At 30.7% G+C, this 25643-nt stretch overlaps 3 protein-coding genes across 3 annotated transcripts; 1 reads left to right on the forward strand and 2 right to left on the reverse strand.

Annotated features, from left to right (window-relative positions):
* Window positions 1–5955: 5955 nt before the first annotated feature.
* On the forward strand, window positions 5956–8014 carry LOC125832058 (pentatricopeptide repeat-containing protein At5g61400). The gene is given in 2 exon segments (XM_049511192.1): window positions 5956–7980; window positions 7983–8014. Coding segments are annotated over 2 exon segments (2016 nt in total). The 5' UTR covers window positions 5956–5996.
* A 3741-nt stretch (window positions 8015–11755) lies between these two features.
* On the reverse strand, window positions 11756–13701 carry LOC125830228 (NAC domain-containing protein 100-like). Its single transcript, XM_049509439.1, has 3 exons — window positions 13252–13701; window positions 12885–13162; window positions 11756–12726 (listed from the first exon to the last, which is right to left on the reverse strand). The coding sequence occupies exons 1-3, from the start codon at window positions 13436–13438 to the stop codon at window positions 12181–12183; spliced, it is 1011 nt and encodes a 336-aa protein (XP_049365396.1). The 5' UTR covers window positions 13439–13701; the 3' UTR covers window positions 11756–12180.
* A 10493-nt stretch (window positions 13702–24194) lies between these two features.
* Window positions 24195–25643, reverse strand: LOC125832066 (uncharacterized). The gene has a single exon (XM_049511205.1). It carries the CDS (start codon window positions 25641–25643, stop codon window positions 24195–24197), a length of 1449 nt encoding a protein of 482 aa, XP_049367162.1.

Here is a 25643-nt window from a genome sequence, read left to right on the forward strand (position 1 = left end):
ATTTATTTTTGGAAGGATAAACAAATAAAAGTAAACAGGCATAAGTAAATTCGGATGAGGAATGAAAAAATATACTCCCTCGGTCCCTATATATGATATTTTTTGGATTTCGAGATTCAAATTGATAGTAAGTTTTTCACAAATCTTTTGAATTATTAATTATTGTGACTTATAATACATTTTACATAATTTATAAATATATAAATTTTATTTTTAAAAAATAAAGATTTTGTGCATAAATTTTCGATCAAACTTAAACTATTTAACTCTTAAAAATGAAAGCATGAGATAAATTTTGATAACGAAAATAATATTGAGGCGGCGCTTCTAAAAATGGGTCGGCGGCGGTGGGTACCGATGGTGAAAAGAAGGGTTGATTATGAAAGGGAGTGGAGTGACTATACGCCGACACGTGAGCGGCAACAAATATCTATATCTTTTCTTATTGGTTTAATTTTGTTGGAATAAAACTAAAAACCGTCCTTTTTCCCTTTTATTGACACGTCTCCCCACTTTCTTTTTCCAACTGTTTTTTAGCTAAATATCTTCTCTATCGTCTTGTTGCAACGAATTTTATTCTTGTTTATTTATATTTTTTTGAAAAAAAATAATATGAAATAGTTTGTTTGTACTTTGTAGTAAAATGAAAAATTCTCTTATTATAAGAGTCACAAAATAAAATAGTTATATATAAAATTATTAAGTAAAGTATATAGTATGCATATGTTGAAATTGGCATAAACATGATTGTTATTTTCTGATGGAAACAAAATTAGATATTTCTGTATAGTCACATGTATAAACAAGTCAGCTATGTTTAAAACCTTTATGGATTTCATTTTGTCAACTGTAGTACTCATTAAAACTTGTGCAATTATAACCTATCTTGCTCGGACCCTCAAACTCGTGTTGAATCTTGCATGAATGGAAGATCTGTCACACACACATTACAATAGTTTTAACAAGTCTGAGCAACATAGCTTATAACACCATTTTTTTCTTATTTACATTCCCAGTTGACACCATCTACATCTCTCTGTTACCTTCACTCAGAGCAAGAAAGAATAAGCATTAACAAGAAGCAACAGACAGTGTCCTTTATAATGATCAACCAATTGTGGAAGATGTTGAGAAACTAATACAGAACATTATATTGTTAATTTCCTTGACTTGGTAATAATATTATTATGCTTAAGGAATAGTACAGTAATATAACACATTTAACATCACTAAGAGAATCTCATTAATATACTAACTGTGATGAGCCTTTTCTCTTCATGTGTGTCCATAGTTTCATTAGCTCATTACTGCTCAATGGTTTGACAAGATAATCTGTTGCTCCAAGCATCAAACCCTTCAAGACTAGACAGATCTCGTCTTCATCCAACATCACTTCCACACACAAAATGAAATGAGACATTAGACGAAAAGAAAGGATACCTTGTACATGATCTCTACTATTCTGAGTAGAAAAATAAAATGGAAAAGAGCTTACTGATCACTGGAATCTGTTTTAAATTGATGTCCGGCTTGATGAAATTGAAAATCTTTGCGCCATTGGAAATAAGAAGGGAGGCTTCAGTTAGTATGATGTCTATACATTGCCCGTGAGAGTTCAGTGCATCTAGCGCATCTGCTGCTGAATACACTGGGGTAACTGTGCAGCAAGAAGCAAAAATAGTGAAAAAAATCCAGATTTCTTGATCATTGAGTGGAACATTTAAAATGATGCATTAATCTTCTTTTAAGCAAATAGAGTGAAGATTCCTTGACACAAGAACTCACAATCATGAATTTATATGACGTCCTCCTCTCAAGTTTTAAGAGATAGCAAGACAGTAACGAAAAACCATTCTCTAGGATGAGACTTTTCCTTAATGTTATAGCTAGCTAGGCTAGTTGCTGTTGAATCATGTCACTTACCTAATTAATGACAAGCTTTAATTAGGAAATTTCTCTGTTCCCGTAGGGGAATTAATTTAGTTAATCGTGTATTATTTGATTCTCGCCTTAATCAGATCTCCAAAGGTTAAATTTTTACTTTTTTCGCACTTTTTCCAGCTTCGAAATTCTTCAATAGATGCATTTTCCCCTTTTGTTTGTCTTATCGTAACGAGATGAATGTATGTTTTCGTTGTGAAAATGAAAGATTGTAGCTTTATGTGTGTTCTACTGTTGCCGCCACTGTGGGTTTAGGGTTTCTATGTGGTTGATTGAGCTTCGACCTGCTGAAGACAGTGTTCGGGAGCATAAGAAATGATGATGTTCGAGTTTTGTGACTGTATAGAGTATCATTCGCTTATAAAGTTGTTATTTTTCTGTATGAATTGATAAATAATGCTATAGGAGATTTTTTTGCTAGCAATGCTTTTATACTCAAAAAAGTTGACTTTGCAGTTGGAATGTTCATGTTTGAGTTTTTTTACTATATAAAACATCACTCGTTATAAAGTTGCGATTTTGTTGTATGTTTGATGAATAATACTTTAAGGAGATTCTTTGTGTGTGCGCTTTGTTTTTCCTATCAATACTTCTATACAAGAAATTGACTTTGTAGTAGTTAATGCTGATGTTTTGTGTTTTCTTACTATAGAAAATATCAGTTGGTTATAAAGATGTGATTTTTTTTGTATGTTTGATGAATAATACTTTAGGGAGATTTTTGGTGTGTCTGCTTTTTTTCCTATCAATACTTTTATACTCGTAGAAATTGATTTTGCAGTAGGAATGTTGATGTTTGAGTTTTCTTTTTATAGGAAATATCATTTGGTAAGGAAGTTGATTTTTTTGTATGTTTGATAAGTAATATACTATAGGGAGATCTTTTTTTGTGTGTATGTTTTGTTCATATAAGTATACTTTATGTTTGATGAATAATACAATAGGGAGATTTTTTTGTGTGTCTGTTTTGTTCCTATCAATACTTTTATACACAAAGAAATTGACTTTGAAGTATGAATGCAGTTGTTTGAGTTTTCTTATTAAAGAAAATATCACTCGGTTAATTTTTTGTATGTTTGATGAATAATACTATAGGGATATTTTTTTGTGCGTCTATTTTGTTGTGTGGGCACACTAGGAGTGATATGATTAGGAATGAAGTTATCCGGGAGAAGGTGGGAGTGGCCTCTGTGGTGGACAAGCTGAGGGAAGCGAGACTGAGATGATTTGGACATGTAAAGAGACGGTGCGAAGATGCCCCAGTGAGGAGGTGTGAGGGGCTGGTTGTAGAGGGTACGCGGAGGGGTAGAGGTAGGCCTAAGAAGTATTGGGGAGAGGTGATTAGACAGGACTTGGCTCAGCTTCACATTACCGAAGACATGACTCTAGATAGGAAGGAGTGGAGGTCGCGTATTAAGGTTGAAGGTTAGTAGGGCTAGCGTGTTGTCCTTTCTTGCGAGGGTATGGTTGTTAGCGTGTGTAGTAGTCTTAGCCTTGCACTTGCAGTTCTTGTCTGTGATACCTATAACCTTATGTTGTTTATTGCGTTTCACTTCTCTCATTGTTCTATTGAGGCTACTGTCTCCTCTGTTGATTATTTACTATCTTTCTTATTGGATGGTATGTTTTATACACTGTTTTCCTCGCCTTTAACTTGGATTTGATGTACTTGAGCTGAGGGTCTTTCGGAAACAGCCTCTCTACCTCCACGAGGTAGTGGCAAGGTCTGCGTACACTCTACCCTCCCCAGACCCCACCTAGTGGGATTTCACTGGGTATGTTGTTGTTGTGTATTATTTATGCAGACATTCCATAATACAGGAAAGGGAAAAAGTGGCTCAATATTATCCCACTTAACAAGTCGTGATGGGAGTTTCATACCTAATCTAATACTTTCCCAAAATGGAAAATATAACAGAATGATTTAGAAAAGCAAAGTAGGAAACAACAATAATAATGTATATAATTTTGCATTATAGTATAGAATAAGGTATTGGCAGAAGTATTACCCTGGTAACAACATTTCTTTAGAAGGGCTAACACTTCCTGGCAACTCTCAACATCAGTGTCACAAAGAAGAACCCTCACACTGCTCAAATCCATCAGATCATTGGTCATAACTTGATCTCTGTTACAACCATTTTCACTTACAATAATGCTCTCACCCCTGTCCATTGACACTACTCACTCGAGAGTTTGGAAGAAGTAGTTACTGTATAATCTGGCAACGAGGACTCTCAATATTCTATCGAAACTATGTTTGTTATATACATGAGCTATATCCAACAGGAAGTTTGGTATACCAAATTTATAAAGCAGGCCTAACCTCTAGTTGGCAATATGTGTTTGTCCCGTGTGCTGCATTTGTTTGAAAGAAAATTAGGATTAGCCAAAATTAGCAGAAAGGAAAACTAAAGTGGTTTTTCTAATTCCATTTGCGGTTTGTGTAACTGCAATTTCTTTCCCTTCGTAGCAAATCTGAAGAGAAGAACCCTCATACTCTCAGCCACTAATGTTCATACTCATCGCTTATCAAAGATGGAGGTTCTCTAAGGAGATTGATTATATGCATCTATAACAGCAAACGAGTTGAGATATTGCTGATCAGCAAGAACAGAGTTTAGTAGTTATGATTGTCATGATCACCACGGAAAAAAGTTTGGCCAGAGCTTCTCACAGAACACAAGTTTTTAGCAATGGGGACCATTTAGAAGCATCACATGTGTTTGTTTATGCATGGTAGGAAGGGAGAAGTCAGTCAGCTTTCCTTCTGAAAGCACAAATTCCTCTTTGGCACCAAACAAAAACAAAAGCAATGCAAAAGATAGCCACCAATCTACTCATTTTTTCGTCAGCTTCACGTGTTGGAGAAAATCGAAATACTTATCTTTGGATCAACCTAACCAATTTGAAATCCAATGAAAGACAATATAATCAACTGATCTAGTGAAGCAAACGTATCTGTGAAAAATCATACACTTACTTTACTACTAATGTTGTGGACACTGGGGGAGGGAACTTTTGAGGATTGACTTCGTGATCACCGATGATCACGAATTAGAAACACTTCGACTGATTTTCTGACTAGCAAAAACATGTGTATGTACTTTTCCAGGTACAAACTGCATCATAATTCATCGTTGCACCTAAAAACATAAGATGATGTCATAAGCACAACACTATCAAACTACGTATATATGCAAGTATGCAACAATGCTTAAATTTCATCATGTTTTTCGTTATATGAAACTTCACTTGACCATGTCCTTACATTTATGGTAGCAACAACACGCAAGAAAAGAACAAGTAGAAGCAAAATCATTTTTGTTCTTCCAAAGCACCCAAGGTTGTGGCCCGGTGGTCAATAAAGTTGGTTAAGAAATCTCATATTCAAAACATTAGGTGATTTCTTTCGATTACTTGATACCTATTGCTAGTGGGAAGTAACACGTATCTAATAGAATTAGTTGAAAAGGTTATCAAAAAGGAAAAAAATTGTTTCTGGTTTATAACAAAATGAAATTAAGCAGAATCACTTGTACATATATGAATAAAGAGAGAGCTTAGCTTAATTTAAATGAACATGTTAGAATAGCCTATATTTTGTTGACAGATAATGAGGTGTTCCCCTTAATTTTCTCGAGCAATTCTCACCTCATGATCTGAGTTTTTGAGTCGAGTTAGACTCAAAGTCCATTTTATTTACATGTTTAAGAGATATACCCATCATTATTCTCGATTTACCCAATATTGGTCATGTTTTCCACGCTCCAAATATCTAACTGATCTCTAATCCCATGAATTTGGAATTTCAAAAGTTTTTCTATACCTTCTAGTTGTTTTGAACTATGAGATGAATGAATAGAAAAAAATGTGTAATTTGATGAAGTGAGAAACTGTAGTTTAAAATTGTATAGGGTGTTTGTTTCATTGTTTAATATAAAAAGATTAATTATTTTATTACGGACATCATATTTCAAATATTGTCTAAAAGAGTGACTAGCATCATTAGCAGAAGAAGTACTAAAAGCAGAACAAGTAATGGAGATGTAGATATGGAATCAGCAATGTCAAAGTATTCTTCTCAGAACTTGAAAACCCTTTTCCGCATAAAGTCCCCAGTCATTTCAAGAACCATTGTAGCGTTGCCATTTTCAACTTCCCCTTCTTCATCTGCCGCAATTCTCAATGCCAAGACCTGTAGCGAAGCCATGCGGCTTTTCAATTCAACAATCTTAAGAACAGACCCAACAAAGGATCTTACATTACACTCAGCCATTATTCATTATTTAACCCGAGCAAGATTGTATCTTGACGCCAGATGTTTGATAAAACGACTCATTGAAAATCTTAGAAAAAACAGCAACCCCAGAAAGGTTTGTTCTTTAATTTTCAATGATCTTGGTAAAATAGACTCTGGGTCTAGCTGTAATGTGTTTGGGGTGTTGATTATTGCGTTATCTGAAATGGGTTCTGTTGATGACGCTTACTGGGTGTACCAAAAGATGGGAAAGTTACCTCCTTTGCATGCTTGTAATGCTCTTTTACATGGGTATGTAGAAATGGGTAAGTTTGAATTCATGTGGGATGTTTATAGGGATATGCTATCCTTTGGGTTATGTCCTAGTGTAGTGACATATGGAGTATTGATTGATGCATGCTGTCTGAAAGGTGAGATTTTGAAAGCTAAAACACTATATGATGAGATGGTTGAGAAAGGGATTCAAACAAATGTTGTGACATACACCACTCTGATACGTGGGTTTTGCAATCAGAATAAGATACAGGAAGCTGAAAGCATATTCAGCAAAATGGGGGAGATGGGAGTTATGCCTAATCTTTGCACTTATAATACTCTAATGGATGGCTATAGCAAGAAGGCTGATACTGGAAGAGCCTTTCAACTTTATCAAAAAATGTTGAAGCATGGAATTCTTCCAAATGTTGTTACTTTTGGTACCTTGATCGACCCGCTTTGCAAAGTGGGTGAAGTAATAACAGCAAGAAATTTATTAGCATGTATGGTAAAGTTTGGGGTAGGTCCCAATTTACTTATCTATAATTGTCTGATTGATGGCTGTTGCAATTGGTATGATATGTCAACTGCACTAGAGATGCATTCTGAGATGGAAAAGCTTGGTATTTCTCCAGATGTTGTGACTTATGGTACACTGATAAAGGGTTATTGTAAGCTGGGGAAAGTGGACGAAGCTGAGAGGTTTTTGCTGAAAATGGGCGCAACAGGGGTGGTCGTGAACTCTGTGATTTATAATCAGCTGATTGATAGGTATTGCAAGGATAGAAATATGGAGAAGGCTTTGGCATTGTGTTCTCAGATGATAGAGAAAGGTGTCAAGCCCAATGTACTCACTTTCTCTATATTGATAGATGGTTTTGGTAAGATAGGGGATCTAGAAGCTGCAATGGGTGTCTATACTGAAATGATTATTAAAGGCTTGAAGCCTGATGTGGTTGCTTATACAGCGTTGATTGATGGTCATTTCAAAAAAGGAAACACAAAAGCTGCTCTAAGGCTACATAAGGAGATGGTGGAGGCTGGAGTTGCTCCTAACGCTTTGACTTTTACTTGTTTGGTTGATGGATTTCTCAAGAATGGAATGATTAGTGAAGCAATCAATTTTTTCTTGAAAATAAGCAGTTCTGGATCTACAGGAGTCGAAGTAGACTGCAGTAATGGTGTTCTTTCTTTCCCCAACAATGTTACTTATTCTGCGTTAATCCATGGTCTATGCAAAGATGGGCAGTATTTCAAAGCCAATAAGTTTTTCGTGGATCTACGACGCAATGGTCTGTATCCAGATTTATCCACTTATGCCATGATGATACAACGTCATTTCGAGACCAGGCACATAACTCGTGTCATGATGCTAAAGGCAGATATGTTAAAGACTGGTTTTATGCCTAATCTTTTCATGTACAAAATCTTGCTCAAGGGCTACCAAGACATGGTTGATCTCAGTTCAACTCGTAAGTGTTATGAGGAATTAAAAGATTCAGGTCTAGTTTCTTCTGGAGCATCTCTAATGCAAAACCTCCAGGATCATGTACATAGCAGTTACTAATTATTATGTTAAAGAGGCATCCTTATCTGTAAAATTCAGTATCTTCTGAGTAGCACGAGCCTTTTGAGTTGTGCTGATTATAGATGAATATCTCTGGGGAGCTATCGATTTTGCAGTTATGGAAAAGAGTGAAGAGCAACTGAAGTGAGCAACCTCAGACTTCTTGATTGGAGGAGCATCACTAAGGCGCAAGTGTACCCTCGGATTACAACTGTAGCAAAACTTTGGAATATGCAAAATTTCATAGTTTTCAATGGCCATTATCCTGCAGATGCTATGGCAGGAGATGACCGTGGAGAGGCTGGATCTGATATTGAATGAGTTGTCCGAAATCTGATGATATGGAATAGTATGCACAACCAATAAGAGGCAGGAAACGCGGAATCCCATGTTGGCGAGCCTCCTGGCCTAAATTGTTCTGGCATCAAGTTTTTGGTCTTAGAATCAAGGAGAAAAACATAGATCTTGATGATACAACTTCATAACTGCAAAACATTGTAAGTTCAAATAAATACAACTCTTATTCAAGTCTGCAGCTAGAGCTGATTTTGAAGCTAAGCGCTCGCAGATGTAAATTACTTGATACTTCCATTCATGTTTCTTTGTGTTGGAGTTCTTTGAGAGAGCTTCTAATATCTGTTTGAATATACTCTGGTTCCTCTTCTAGTTGCCTAGTTTCACATAGTATATACATACAGATTCAAGTCCCACAAAAGAAAAAAGATTAAAACGACTTTATCCTATCTTAACTACCTAATTATAATCAGAACTCTCTATAATAATCCTCTATAATATATTTCATTATATTATGTTTCTATGCAGCCAAAAAATATAGTTATAAAGAAGTTTGACGGTAATTTCTTAGTTTCTTATGAACTATGTTACACTACACTCTGATAACATGGAAAAAAAAAACTTTAAGCTATCATTATATATGAGTCAGAGCATTTTCTCATAACGTTTATCAAATTGGGGATGGATACTGCTCATTATACTATGAATTTAATTGGTTTTTGATGAGGTCAATGTCGACATAACGATATATAGTAGGGAACACGTGAAAATGTATGATAACATATTTTTATTAAGGAAAAACCCAATAATATTTTAGTGTTTAAATATATGGAGAATTGTTTGACGTGAGCCCTTATGATTGGTAGAACATTCTACAAAATAAAAAATGTAGATCACAAGTGATCATGACCTTAGTTTGTTAATTAATTTGTTAATCCCTTGGGGACAAACATATCGTTTTAGTATTTTATATGATAATTAAAGTGGATATTCATGTGATTTCATTTTAAAATTCACCTATCTTTTGCTCTAATTTTAGGTTAAATCGTAGGAAGATCTCGAGATATTTAAATAAAATAAAATAATAAACGTTATAGATTCCAAAATTCAAATCTTGAAATCTATATATAGTAGTAAAAGAACAGCATATCGACAAATTTTGTTCATGATCTTAGGATTAATGTATGTAACGTGCACTTCTCAATTATATTTATCATATATATATGGTGACATCGGGAGGTTAACTTTTTTCAATAATAAATATGGTTACTTTTGGGAAAATTGATATGTAGATTAATTGTTGGTAGTAAACAAGCAAAATATATACTCCACATCCCAAAAAGAGACTATTTTCTTGTTAGTCCGTTAATTCCTAAAGAATTATTTTTTAAAGTTAAAAATTATTTAACTTTATCTTCTCATTTTACATCTGATGACAAATGCATCAAATTTTATAGTCGTACAAAAATGGTATGACACGTTACGTTTCAAAAGATTTATAATCACATAAATACTATGACACATTTAAACATCAAGTTTCAATGTTTTCTTTCTTTTTTTCTTGAATGTCATACTCAGTCAAATTAACGTCATACGAATTGAAATGCAAGGAATATTCCATTGTTTAGGGACATCACTGCATATTCTATAAGAATTTAGTATATGTTTGATTGAAATGGATTTTTTGTTAGTAATATAGTATTATTTCTTTTTGTATGTACCTCATATGTTTCTATCTGATGGTAAAGAAGAAGACTCTTTAACACTGTTTTCATTGTGACGAAAAGGAATATTAATTATATTGTTCCTTGCATATTGGCCAACAGATTGTAATCGTGAATTTTATATTGAAAAAATCAGTAGTGGGGTGAGTATGACAAAAAGTAAGAATATTGTGGCGTCACAATAGAATGTTTGCCCAAAAGTTGATTTAGCAAATTGACATGTGTGTGAAAATCTAATGTTTTATCCTTAATCAAGGTTTTGAGTTCGAGTCTCCTTAGGTATGAAATTATCTTTGTTAAGGAGCATTTTATCTCTCGATGTGAAATTTTTCGATGTAAATCTAAATTTATTCAGACTCTAATGTGAGTATCAGACACCAAGATATAGAGTAGAGTGGGGCGGGACAAGGTAGAGCGAAGCATAGCAAGACGAGAGTGAATTTAATTCGTCTTATCCTATCTTGTTTAGATATGTTTATTACTATTTAGGATTGATTCTGTCCTTGTTATGTGGGGATAGTAAATGGTGACGACTGAAGTATCGTGATTGATATTTTAACTCGCTTGATTCAACCTCTTTTAACATATATTAAAAATTAATGTTTTTTTTGGGATAAAAATTGATGAAGTATGACATAGGTGGTGATTGCAAAACAGACCACTAATAATATATGATATTATTTAATTTATCTTTCCAATTTATTCGATATACTTTTAGTTATAATCAGACATGTATTTTTGTAACTTGTTTTGATCACAAGTTCTAGGAAAAAATTCTTAATTAATTTCATACCTAATCAAATATTGTCGTGTGAAAATATTTGTTCCATGCTTAATTAGTAGGAGCAAATGATATATAGCAAACGTTGAGAAAATTTGCATCATAATAAAAAACTTATGAAACAAAAGTTGTTTTCCTCCTTTATTTGTTTTCTAGACATTAAAATAACCAAACGTCCACAACGATTTTTTCTTGTGTAGAAAATATTACTATATGACATGTAAAATACTTGAAAGTTTTTGACTATCACAAAAAGAAAGATTAAAAAAACGACAAATCACACCTCATATCGAAGTGGATATGTGAGTATTTCAATTTAGTTGTCCAATTTTAACTTGAGTAGCAATTAAAATAAATTTTATGATTTTAAATGTATAAAATATATTATAATATCTTTTAATCGTATAATCTTAAATATATTGCGTAGAAAATTAAAATTAAAGCTTTACTTTAAAAAAAAAACAAATTGAAACAAAGGAATACAATTTTTATTTTTTTTACAAAATATAGTTTGGTTGATTAGGATGAGGTTGACTTGCAAATTTTTGTTGTGTTTAGGAATAAAGGGAAAGGGGATTAATTAAAGTGACCCTTTTAGAACATTAAGAAGAATATGAGTATCTTTAATTTTCTTTCTTTCTGTTTTTTTTTTTTTTTTTTTTTTATCAAAAGAGGAATGTTACCTGATTTTACTATTACTTATAGGAGAGAAATTTCTTTTGGGAAATACTATCAAATAATGTCAAGATTAAACAGGCAATATTCTTAAATGTGCTTCGTTACAAATTGATAAAAAAGATAGCTAGGTGCACTAAAGCTCTCGTTATGCATAGGATCCAGAGAATGACCTGACCACATAGGCCTATTACACGCAATCTTACATTGATTTTCAATCGACAACAAATAATAAAAGGATGAAAGTACAATTAGTATATAAGATACTATTTTTGAATCATGACATATAACTAAATACAAATAGTAGAGATGGAAGAGAGTATAGTTTTTCCATAGAAAAAAACACAGTAAAAAAGATCACAACGTCACCAACTTTGATCTCCCACAGTTACATGCTTACACCATTCACTACTAAATTTATATAACTTCAACATCACCATCTAATAAGTTGCCCATGAGAAGCAAACTTGAGAAACAAAAAGCAACAAAACATTAGCATACTGATAGTATTTGTGCGATAGATTTAACTTATATTCACTGACAGTATAAATGAATCTTTACACCATCAATGCAACAACCCATGCACATACAATTCATTCCAGTCCAGAATAACTAAAGTTGTACCTCTTCTCATCTTTTTTTTTTTTTTTCAACTTATTTGACATTTCTGTTTCAAGATAATTCAGCAACTCCAGAGACAATCAAGACCCTGTAATCCAATCATACCTGCTGATGGCACCTGATCTTCAAGAAACCTTCTTTTCATTTCAAGATTTGAGACAACTGAGGGAATTTCAGTATTCATATCAGTGCTAATTACCCCTGTTACTTGGGGTACATTAAAAATGTCCTCTTTCTTGAAATTCAGACCATAGTTGTCAAGTGAAGTCCTTAGAAGAATTGAAGGATCTTGAACCCCAAATGAACCTGGATTATTTGTAGTGAATGGGGCTATTTGGTTACAAGAAAATGTATTTGGAACTAGAGAAGTTGTAGGAAAACTATCCATTGGATTTGACAGAAGAGGGAAACAATTGTTTTGAGCAGTGAGAAAATTGGAGAAGCAGTGCACGTGGCTGGATTTCGAAGCAGTACCAGAATCTGTCAATGGTGGCTGAAATGAATTCCCCATTTCATTTTCATTTGAATTCAATTTCAAAAGCCCTGAAATGTGGATTTTCTTTCCACCACTGCTCTTTTGAAACACTCTGCAAATCACCCATTCATTCTACAAAACACCAAAAAAAGAATCTTTAATTGAAAAACAACAACAAACATATCGACTGTAATTTCATAAGTGGAGTCTGTAGAGAACAGAATGTATGCAGACCTTACCTCTACCTCGTTACGAGATAGAGAGGTTGCTTGAATCTTGATTATGTGTACCTTTGCTGTCTTTGGCAGGTTGTGAAGAGACAATTTTCCTTCTAATCTAAATTCATGAATAACCCAATTTGTCTTTTCACCTTTTGGAGCTCTCCCTTTGTAGAAAACCAGAGTTTTCTTCATACCAACCAATGATTTTCCTCTGTAAATCTCTCTGTCTTTTCCAGTAGCTTTCCAATACCCTGCAGCAGTTGCCCTGTTTGTCCTCAGCCCTGTTGGATACTTCTTGTCTCTCACACAGAAAAAATACCATTCTTTTTCCCCCATTTTCGCCTTCCCTACATTCAAACACACAACAAAAATCAAGTTGAGATCGGCTATATGAATCTCGCTTCATTAAAAAAAATAAAAAATGAATAACACTTACATGGAAGATCCCATGGTTCAACTTTGTTCAAATCAACATCACCAATAGCAATAGCAATGAAATTAGTATCCACAACTTTGTTAGACAAATAATGAGTAATCAATTCTTCATCAGTTGGATGGAATCGAAATCCAGGTGGCAACTCCATCTGATCATCATCCTTAACAACTCCGGAATAATTCTCCATCTTTTTTATGATCAAGAATAAATTACTTCCGCCTTAATACATACATATACACTACAATCTTTTCATGACCACCGATTCACCAGCTGGCTTTGAAATAAAGTGATAAAAAATGGGGTTTTTTTGCCAAACAGATTAAAGAAAACCAGGAGCTAGAATACTAAATCAAGAATGGAGAAGATGGAAAAAATTTTAGGATAGAGAGAATCCATGGGAACTAACCTGAAAGATTGAAAAAAAGAAGTAACAAGAATACAAGGCCATAAATAGAGTTTTTTTGTGTGAGATAGATACGTGAAGTTTAAGGAACTTATAACTATGGAGTGGGGTGGGGGTGGGGGAGAAGGTTGTTTAGGTCTTCTTCTCCTTAACTCTTCCTAACTATGATACAAATATATAATTTGACCAAATACAACTCATCCCTAAAAGTTAAAACCATGCATGTAACAATTTTCAACTGCTTTTGTCATTTTTATTATATGTTCATTTATGTATTTTATATAAGATATATAATTACTAAAGTACTTTTTATTTTATCACTAATGGTATTCAAGTCAATTGACTAATTAATTTAATGGGGGTATTTGCAAGCTTGGACAAATGAATTTGCATTTAAGATCTTTATCATTTTCAACTCATTTCATTGATCATTATTTCACATGTTTGAATGCAAGTAGACCTATAACTATATGGAGGAGACTTATAATTTCTTGAAGCCGATACAAATTTAATTTAAAGTATGTCAGATTGGATGAAAAAGAACCATGTAGCTAGTATATATAGTTAAATCTTCTATTGTGACAGTGTTATTAATTTGTTTCGTTATATTTTGATTATTATAGTGAAATGTTGTTATAAAGGATAGGTGTTATAGAAGGATCATTGTACTAATGGAATAAGTTTTAGTTTTGTTAGTATATTGACTTTAAAATTATTGTATTTTTATTTTTGGATTGAAATGTAGTTATTTAATATCATATTAATTTGTGTTTGGAACTTCTACAGTGTGAATAGTTTATTTTTCCTGCAGTGTGAACAGTTATGTGAAGGCTAAAAACGTTGTTTTCATGGTGGTTCCAACTGTATACCAGAACCATCCAACGTGACTTAATATTAAGTTGTTAAAAAGCAATTAAGAGTGCTTTAAATATGTATCTACCCTCTTATTTTCTGCTAATACAGTTCTATTATTCCCAAATTAACCTTCGTTAAGCCAAAAAATTAAAGTTATATCACATACATTGACATCATGTATATATACTTGAACACTAAAAATACTATTGCATAAAGCTCAAAAGTCGAGTTCTTGGTATGGAAAAAATATTGTTGGGAGCCCTGCCCCCAGAATGAACCTTATATATAATGCGGGATCTGGATATAATCAAATTTTAATAAGGATATCAGACATTAGGTGGAAAATAAAAACGAAAAAATAGTTACAAGTGTATGCAAAATATTTTTATGTACGTGTGAAAAGGACTATGTATCTTCATATAATATATACAAAAATAAGGCTATACATGATGTAACTGAAAATAGATATTAAATCTCATTAATCAAAGTGAATGTGACAATTCTAATAAACACAACTTAATTTGTGCAGACCAGCATTGCGCAGAATCTTCATGCTGTTAGCTTTCAATTTAGCCAAGTCCACTCTTGCCATTTCAAATATAAAATTTGTCAAAAAGGTTTTAAAGTTTGTCACACTTTCAATTGGAAATATTATTTGTACTTAGAATTAGACCTATCTCAAGGCACTATACTCCTAATTCTCTAAGCCCAACTTTTTCTGTTCACTGAAATGGAACTTCACTATCTATTTAAACAAGATTCTACTACTGGTCTACCACTTTGACGCTCAACTAGGGGCGGAGGTAGAAGTTTATAGCTATCGATTCAGTTAAATTCAATAACTTTTTGTAAAATATTGTATTTGAATTTAATTATTTTAGAGCTCGAATTCATTGTTTCACAGAATTCATAAAGTTAAACTTCTCACTAATTCAATTTTTTCTTTACTAGGAGTGTCAAATGAACGTTTTGGTTAGGTCAAAATGTGTTATAAATGGATTGGTACCGAAACGAGTCAAATCAAAATGAGCTAAATAATGTTTCATACTTCATAGTCCAATTCTGATCAAGATTTTAATTTCTTTGTTTGTATTTTTATGATTTGTTTTAATTACCTAACAACTTTTTTTTCATTATTATAGCTATATATAACATATTCAAAAAATATTTTTCTAAACAGATTTTAAACATATTTTTCGTCATTGGTCAATTTATACTAGTTAATAAATGTATGGACAACTTCAACGGATTGGACGATTTTATCACTCCTACTTTATATTGTCAAGTATATGTTTTAGTTAAAAAGCTAATCATCCCTAATTAAGTTAAATTTATGAGAATTCATATGGTTACAATATGGGTCTAGGAAGTTCAGCTAATTAAAGATACTCTTTTGGACTCAACTTGATTAATTGTCTTTATGTAGATGCAAAAAAAGAAAAGAAAAAAAAAGATAAGTATTGAAGTCATCTTTTGTCTTATAAATACTTTGTTATGGTGGGGGTTGTTTAAAAGATGAGTAGCTATATTTCATGTGGGACTTATTCCCATAGTACTTTTGGGCCACTTTTACTATTACTTGCAAATAAATGACAACAAAATAAAACTGTTCTTGTAATTACTAATTAGGACCTTTACCAAAAAGAATCTTGTAAGTTGTAAGTATTTCTTTTTGAGATTTGGCTGTTTCAACATTGATGAAAAAATTAGTAACTTGATCAAAATTAAAGATCAGTAGGCAGATTTGGCTACATTTCAGTAAATATAAGTTGTGAAATAACTCGTCCAATTCAAAATCAATTTTCAACTTTTTATTTTCTATTTTCAAATTAAACTAATATATATTCTATTTTTTTAAAAAATAATTAATCATGACTATATTAAAGAAATCAAATCCAAAATTTTGTTACGACAGACTCAACTTAGAAGAATAGAAGGCATCGAGTAGAATTGATCCCGAATCATCTGTGACTGTGTGGATGACCATCATCCAAACTAACTGAGTGAAGGGCATTTTTATGAGTTTTGTATGGGTTAATTTAGCGTCCATATGCAATCTAAATTGGATTATGCACAAAATGGCCCATCAATAATTAATATACATCTACTTTAATACACCTACCTTTACCCACCCTAAGTTTGAGCAAGTTGGCCATTTGCTTTAAAAGAAAATGAGAAATTGAAATCCGTTAAGTTGATTTCCATAAGCAAAATTAAGAAGAAAAAAACATAAATCATGTATATGTATATATATAAAGCTAGATTTTAAAAAAAAAGAAGTGATGTGGCACCTCTCAATAGCCAAGGAACCTATTTATGTTTTTTGTAGTTTTTTTTTGACATTTTCTCTAATTTTCTTCAATTATTTTATTTTATAAAATCATCTCCTTAATTCATACCTCTTCAATTACATAAATTCAAATCTTAATCAATTTAATAATACATATAACTCATAACATTTCATATTCATAACCTTCAAATTATTTAATATACAAATTTATAACTCCTAAATATTACACTTATAAAAATCTACTTTGAGACATGTATGATGATTATTTTATTTTCATTTTTCTTATTCTTCATCTTTTGTCTCTTTGATTGGTTAATTTTTTTTTGTCTTCTTTGATCTGATTTTGCAAGAGAGAGATGTATACTGAAGAATCTTAGATATTTTTGCATAGTTTGAATTTACAAGGTAAAATAATTTGACATGTCTAATACTTAAAATTATTTCTTTTTTTCTATTGTAATTATACATATACTATTATTTTTTTGGATTCTTGATGATACAAATCATGGTTTTTTTTTATAGAAAAAATATTTTGTTTTTTTTTCTCTTTTGCTTCTCTTTGTAGTTTTTTGAGATTTTTTCTTTGCTTATTCTTGTAGTTTCTAAAGACTCTGATTGTTTTTACTTTCTTCGTCTCTTTGTAGATTTTGGAGAATTGAATTATGTTATCTTGAGAACATGGTCCTTCTTTCCTCTTCAAATCATAACTAAATATTCTATAATATATTAGCTTGATTAGTTAACTATATTTTTATGTTTTTTTTGTTGTTGTTATTGTAAGGATTGTTATGTTTTTTTTGTTGTTGTCATTGTAAGGATTGTGTATAGTTCTCCAGCCAAATCTCCAATGCAACAAGATATGATTGGTTCCTTATTAATTGGAAAACCGCTAGTATATCTTATTTTTACTAATTTGAAATTCAATTTCGTCTAACAATCTCCTCATGCTCACTAGCTATAAAATTGTCATACAAATATATAATAAAGATAATATAGAGAGTATAAAAAGAACAACTTTCACATATAACAAACATAAAAATTATATTTGTATGTTATAGCTATAGTTTGTATAATTGCGCTCCATAGCAAATTTTATGTCTGCTATGGAGCTTTTGATTTGTATATTCGCTACAAACATCAAATTTTATACAAATTGTTCAGTTTTGTATAAATTCATTTATACATTGTAATTTGTATAATAAGATCTGTATTTGTATAATTATAAGTGTATAAGACGAAAATATATATATATTTGCATTTTTATATACACTTTTCTCTCGCTTTATACAAACACTAACACATTTTATACCGAAGTGTATAAAATGGCTAATTATATACCATAAATGACTAATTGTATACCGAATCAGATGGCAAAAAAGGGGGATATAAACTATGGATATAACATTTAATTTGAATTAATAATTTGCTATTTCCCTAAAAAGAATCCCCAATTGAAATATGAAAAATATCATACAATTCAATTAAAAAACAATTCATTAACACTATGAGCCATTAAGAACCAACACAATATTATATATTAATTTATGAAAAAAATATCATCAAACTAATTATTTTTCTTATATAGCTAAGAATCAAATAAACCAATTCCTCTTATAATTTCATATGTCAGAATCACATAACAATGATATGGTAAACATACATAATTCTAACCATACATTCCTAATTATATTATTTAGATATAAAAATTATTTATAAGTCAAAAAATTGTTTCACAATTTTGAGAATTCAATTAATAAAAAAATCAACTATTTTTTTATTTTATTTTATAACATCCGCAACATTACTCTTTTTTGACAAATTTAAATTTTTTCTTTGATTAACTTTTTGATTCTCGGCCCCTTTTTAATTTGTTTTTAATTAATTTTTCCCTTATTAAATTTCACTCCTATAATATAAAATAAAGAAAAAGTAAAATAAATAAATAAATAAATATATATATATATAAATATTTATTTATTTATTTTACTTTTTCTTTATTTTATATATTAGGTAATGCAAAATATATTGTTCAAAATAATAGTAATTATTAAAAGTAATGTTTATTAGTAGAAGCATATTCATAGACTTTTAATTAATTTGAAATTTCTAAAATAATATAAACAGAAAATATGCCATATAATAAAATTAAACCATAAAAAATGGTGGAGGATTTTACTTAAACACACTTTTGTTTATTAAAAAACATAATGTATTTTTTTTACTTTTTCTCTTATTTTTATCTTAAACTCACACCTCTTCATCTTTCATAACTTCTATACTTAATTAGTACTTATTAGTAATGCTTATAACTTCCAACTTTAAACCTTCATAACCCCCAATCAATTACTTAATGTTCAAGGTTGTGACATCTTAAAATCACATCAAACTAATATTTCTATCCAAATATATTTGTTTTGGGCTTAATTGTCATCTACTTTAATTTTGTAGTGCAAAAGCTATCGACAAAGACTACTTTGTGTAGTTATTTTTATTTCTAATAAGGAGGATACAAAATAAGATATATAAAAGAGAAAAATTGATTTGGATTTTTTTAATGAAATTATAAGAGAAAGATCATTAATAAAAGTTAGCATAAAAAACAATTCTCGAAAAACATTAAAATGTGTTTGTGGATACACTTAGCGGCGGGAGATTATCAAAATTATTATGAAGTTATTTTTGAATTTTCAATAAAATATATATCATGAAAAATATAAGAAAAATTAATTAAGAGAATTAATTTTTGACATTTTGCAAAAAATAGTAAAAAGCTAAAGACAAGCTAATTTGATTATGTTAGGATACGATGATAATTGTTACTTTTAAAAAAATATATAAATTAGTAAAAAAGTTAAAAACAAGCTAACTTGATTCTTTTAAGATACGATGCTAACTGTTACTATTTTCTTAGTGAAATTAAATAAGCAAATATGAAAAAATGAAAAAGAAAATATGAAAAAAAAGAGAATCGAAAAATACTGTTGAAATAAATTCAAAGAAACATAGAATTATAGGAGAGAATTTATTAAGGGACAAATTAATAGAGATAATTATTCCAAATATACTTATTACTTAACCATTGATCCTCCATTATAATTATTCTAAATATTTACTTAACTCTTTTCTCTTACACTTTAATTATATGGAAATATTATTTATTAATAATTATAAATATTCCTATTATTTGTGAACAATTTTTTTTTTATATATATTTACATTATTTTTAAAAAATCCAAAAGTCTAATTATAAGCTTTTATTAGATATTATAAGAATTATTTTTTTAATCTTTATAACATAAAACCTTTTATCATTCTTTTATATTTGCTCATTTATTACTTATTTTATTTTGTAATTTAACCACAATATATTGTTTTTTTGTTAATCCTATACCACCAAAAATTATTTTGCAGAACTAAAATCGTGTATCACCCATTTCCTTTTCAAAGAATCAACATATAAAGAAAAAACTTTAAATTTTAATATACAATTGAAATACTCTTCAAATTATTGGTAGATTATCTATTACAAATAATTTTTCATATTTCTAAGAGCGTGTTTGGATGTGTAACTATTTTAATTCTTTTGACATTTTAAAAAAAAATAAATTAAAAGACTAAAAGTCCCACTTTAAAATTTTTGCAAAATATCAAAGGTGGCCATATTTAATTTTGTGAATTCATTCAAATGGATAATAAAACCATAAATTCTTAATTATTATCTTATAACTAACAATAAATAAATAAATAAAAAGATAGGTACTATTCAACCAAAAAAATATAGGTATTAGACCGTGCTAATTTAAGGATTTTTTTTTAATAAAATCAATTCATGAATCAAGTTAAAATTTCAAATCGAAATGTTAAAATTTGTTATCTAATCTATTTGAATTTGAAAATTAAAAAAAAAACTTTAAAACTTTTATACACCGCGCGTAGCGCGGCTAAGTTTACTAGTTATAAAAAAAAAGATGATTTTTTATTATGCACTGTGCATCAATGGTATAATCACTTATGAAGCTTATATCATTAAGGGCATTTGTTTTCATTAAGATTTACACAATCAATTGGTCCTCAACTCTTCATAGATTTTTTATCATTATAATCTTAGAATAAGTGATATTTTTATGTGGGACAATATTCACCATCATTCTATTCGCAATCATCAGCCACCATCATTAATCACCTCTATTATCACAATTACCACCATCATTGTAGACCACCTACGTATTACTATCGTCAACTATCAATCACCTTTGTCATTACAATCATCACTGTCAATCATCACTATCATTCACTACCATATTACCACATTCGTCATTATAATTATATCAATTGTCAGTACCATCATCGCCACCTCCATCTCCATCATTACTAGCACCTCTACCGTCAATTAATGATCCCTACTATCAATCAACTCTATCATCTCAATTAGCATCACACTACCAACTATCATCAACACTTCATCAATCACTACATATTTTTTCGCCATCATCATCCTTGTCGTTATCACTATCGCCACCGCCACCGCCACCGTCACCTACACATCTTTCTATTGACACATTAATGAAGTGGACAAACAATAATAAAAAATTAATTTAATATAGCAGATAAGTAAAAATGAACGAAACGAGTAAGAAGATAAATCTTATAAAAACCTATGTTGCTCGGACTCTTCAAAAATGTCAAGGAGTGCGTGTCGGATTCGTCAAAAATAATATATTTTTTAAGAATGCGATATCGAAAGTGAAGAGTCTGTGCAACTTAGATAAAAACGAACTCTTCCATTTTGGAAAAAATCGATGGGAGTATAAAAAGTGAACTCTTTTATTTTGAGTATATGATAAATATAAATGTATACATTAGAAAACCAATTATGGAAGGGACAGATGTCAAACTTTACCTTTAAATGGAAAATGTAACCTCTTTTGATACTCCATTTAAAGTGGCTTAAATAGTCAAACTAGCTCGTAGAATCGGAGTACAAAAAGGCTTCTCAATGAAGATAAAAAAAAAAAAAAAAAAAAAAACACAAAACTTTAGTGCCGCCACAGCCAATGAAGAGTTGAAGAACCTCACGCAACTTATACACATTCAATTTGATTTAAATTATTACATCGAAAAGAGTTAACGATAATAGATTATAAATCGATTAAACTTTAATAACACTATAGATCGCATATTCAGTGTATTTCCATAAGTCATGGAATCTGAATAAATAGAGTGTACACACATGGGCGTAGGCACATGTATATGAGGGTGTCCAATTCGTTGGAAAAAAATACAGCATATGCAAATAAAATGATACACAAAGTGATTAAATAACATATTTTGGATATCCTTGACATAATAAGTTGTTATTGGCTAGTGGTTTAAAATGTCTTTAATGTGTAGACATCTTTAATGAGTCAATGCTCGCGTGCTCAAATCACACTTGCAACATTTTTTTCTCCTTCTTACAAAGAGCTTTTGTTGTTTAATTTTTGGACCCTCTTCGTGAAATTCCTGGCTCCGCCACTGTATACACACATATTTTATTCTTATCTCATGAAAAAATCTGCAACTCAAATAACACATAATAAAGCAATTTGAAAAAGAAAATACAACCATAAAAGTACTATCCTCTTTTTTTCAAATACACAACTATCATCTATATTTTGGTGCACTAGCCGACTTATCACTATATATAAGATGCCGATTGAGTAGTGTGTTTTGTTTTCTTATGGATGCTAAGCTCTTTTGATTGTATATATCTTGTTGAGTTCCACACTATATTGCGAGTTAATATCTCAAAAGGTCATTCCATTTTATCAATTTATCTAATAAAGTTATTAAACTTTATTTTGTATCAATAAAATCATTCAACTTAGATATTTATATCAAAAAAATCACTATCAAATTTATTATTAAAAAATATTGACTTGACAAAATAAATTATTTTTTAATGCCATGTTAGAAAATTCATTAAGAGATTTTTACGGAAAATACTTTTATGATATTACTTTATATTCAAAAAAAAAAAAAAATCAAATTTCAGAAATAATTTTTCAACACAAGTTTGAATTATTATTTTTTCAAGTTTCAACATAAGCTAACTATACGGTGGAGTTAAAAAGGAAAAAATTTAATGTTTGCTTCTACCGCTACCAATCTCTGTAGCCTGAATCACAATTCCACCGAACAGGCCAACATCATCCAAACACTTATGCTTTTTCTAGTTGAAAATAACACCAATTAATCTTTGTAGCATGAATCTCCACTATCTTTAATTTATTAATTCTATAGAAAAAAATAATTTATTTTATGATGTCAATATTTTCTTTAATAATAAATTTATTTGAGTGATTTTATTGATACAAACGATAAGTTGAGTGATTTTATTGATATGGATGTCTAAGTTAAGTGATTTTATTGATACAAAATAATGTTTAATGACTTTACTAGATAAATACTCAAAATTGAGTGACCTTTTGAGATATTAACTCCTATATTGCACATCACTTTTATATGATTAGGAGATCATATTATATGTTTTATTAGGTACGTGGCTTACTTATAATATGTAATTGCGATTAATTATAACTCTCTTTTAACCAATGGATACAGAAGTACCAGCTTCACAATTCTCATGTTCCTAAGCTTAGTGAGTTATTTTGACTATATTTCATTTAAACACGTTCCAATAATTTATTGGCACCTAAAATTGAAAGAAAATTGTCGAGGTGGAAGAAGGGGAAATATGGGAATGGATTATAAGGTGTGAAATTGAACGCTCATCAATAAGGGAAATTTCAGATAACCAACAAACTAAGCACCTAAGATTTTCTTTATTGTTTAATGATTAAGTAATTAATAGATCATGGTAAGAAAAAACAATAAAATCTATTGCTTTTAATTATGAATCTTAATATCTTATGCTTAAATTCTTTAAAATTACTACAATTATACTTTTTTTGTGAAGTCGACAATAGAACAGCGTAGCACTCTCACCCACTGAGGGAAAAAAAGCTCAATTATTTGAATATATGTTTGGTTCAACTAATGAAGCAATGATGTCATGTTAGTATTGAAAGACACTACTAGTACAAATATTATAAGTATCAAAAAAAAAAAATACTTTCTTAAACTCGATATCAAATCAAAATTACTCAAACAAATTGAAACTGAGTGGTCAAAATATATGCATGTAACGACCGGATTCCGTCGTTATAGAAAAGCCAACGGGGAAAAATTTTGGATCGAAAAACTTTTTCGTAGTAACTTGAAATTTCCCAACCTAGTTCAGACCAGTGGCGGAGCCAGGATTTAGATTGAGGGGTGTCAAAATATAAAGTAGTATGCACACAAAAAATTCAACAAAATAAATTTTACTAATAAAAGCAAAACACAATTACATTATTACAACCGTACTCGACGCGGTTTCATCTCTTGAAATGTTTTTACAATAGTATCATTAGAAATATTAATAAATACATCTTTTTCTACAAAAGGAACTAGACAACCGCTCAAAAGCTCATCATTCATCCGATTCCGCAAGGCATTTTTAATAAACTTCATTGCCGAAAAAGCTCTTTCAACGGATGCAGTGGCAACTGGTAAAAGCAAAGCAAATTTCACTAAGCGGAATACAAGAGGAAAGTTTAGGTTCTTCTTTGTCTCAACTAATTTTCTTGAGAGATCACAAAGTCCATTAAGATTGGAGAACCTTTCATCCATATCACGAACATCAATAATGTAAGTGGCAAGTTGATTCTCAAGAGCATTCATACTAAACTCATCAAAGTCATCAGGATATAACTTAGCCATTCTCATTATTTTTCTTATGTTAAAACTAGAAAATGAGTCAACTGGATTCAAACAAGCAACTCCATGAAGCAAATTAGTAGTCACCTCATTGAAACGATCATTGAGTTCTTGAAGCTGCCAATCAATAATCTTACAAAATACTTCAACACGATAATGATGTAAGACCGTATAATCGGAAGGTTTACGCCTTGATCTTCCAGAATTAACATATGGCTCATCAAAATTAGGTAACAAAATGTTATACTTGATACAAAATGTGGATACCTTATTAATAAGTGCATCCCATCCATCATCTCTTAGCATTTGCAACCTTCTCTTTGCTACTTCAACCAGTAGCATAGCATTTGCAATATCTTGTTCTTTCTTTTGCAAGGATTTATTGAGCTCATCTGTGATTCCTAAGATATCTCTCATCAAATGCAACATAAAAGCAATCTTAAATGTTTGACAAGCTTCGAGATATCCTGTTGTCTTAGCTCTTTCATCGGTAGAATATGCATCAACAACAAGTGCATCAAGAACATCAACAATAGATCCAAACATAAGAATAAAATTGCTAAAAGATTTGTAGTGAGATCCCCAACGAGTATCACCGGCTCTTATAAGACCAAGTTCTTGATGCAAGCCGGTACCGGTTGTAAGTTCACCCCTATCTAATGCCTCTTGAATTCTTTTTTTTTTAGAATCTCGAAATTTATCCATACGCTTAAAAGAAGCTCCCAAAACATTCAAAACATTTGAAACCAATAATACAAGTTCTCCCACTTGAATACATTTTTTGGAAACTGCAACAAGAGTTAATTGAAGTTGATGAGCAAAACAATGAATAGAGTGAGCTGAGATACTTTCTTGCCTAATTAACATTTTAAGGCCATTTGTCTTGCCTTGCATATTACTTGCCCCATCATAACATTGTCCGCGCACATATGATAGACTCAATGAATGTTGAGCAAGTACATTGACAATTTCCCCCTTTAAAGATAAAGCACTAGTATCTTGAACATGTACAATATCAATCAATCGCTCCACCATAAATCCCAT

Source organism: Solanum verrucosum, unplaced genomic scaffold (assembly GCF_900185275.1).
Source record: "Solanum verrucosum unplaced genomic scaffold, falcon-dt-bn FXZP01000102.1, whole genome shotgun sequence".
Lineage (NCBI taxonomy): Eukaryota > Viridiplantae > Streptophyta > Magnoliopsida > Solanales > Solanaceae > Solanum > Solanum verrucosum.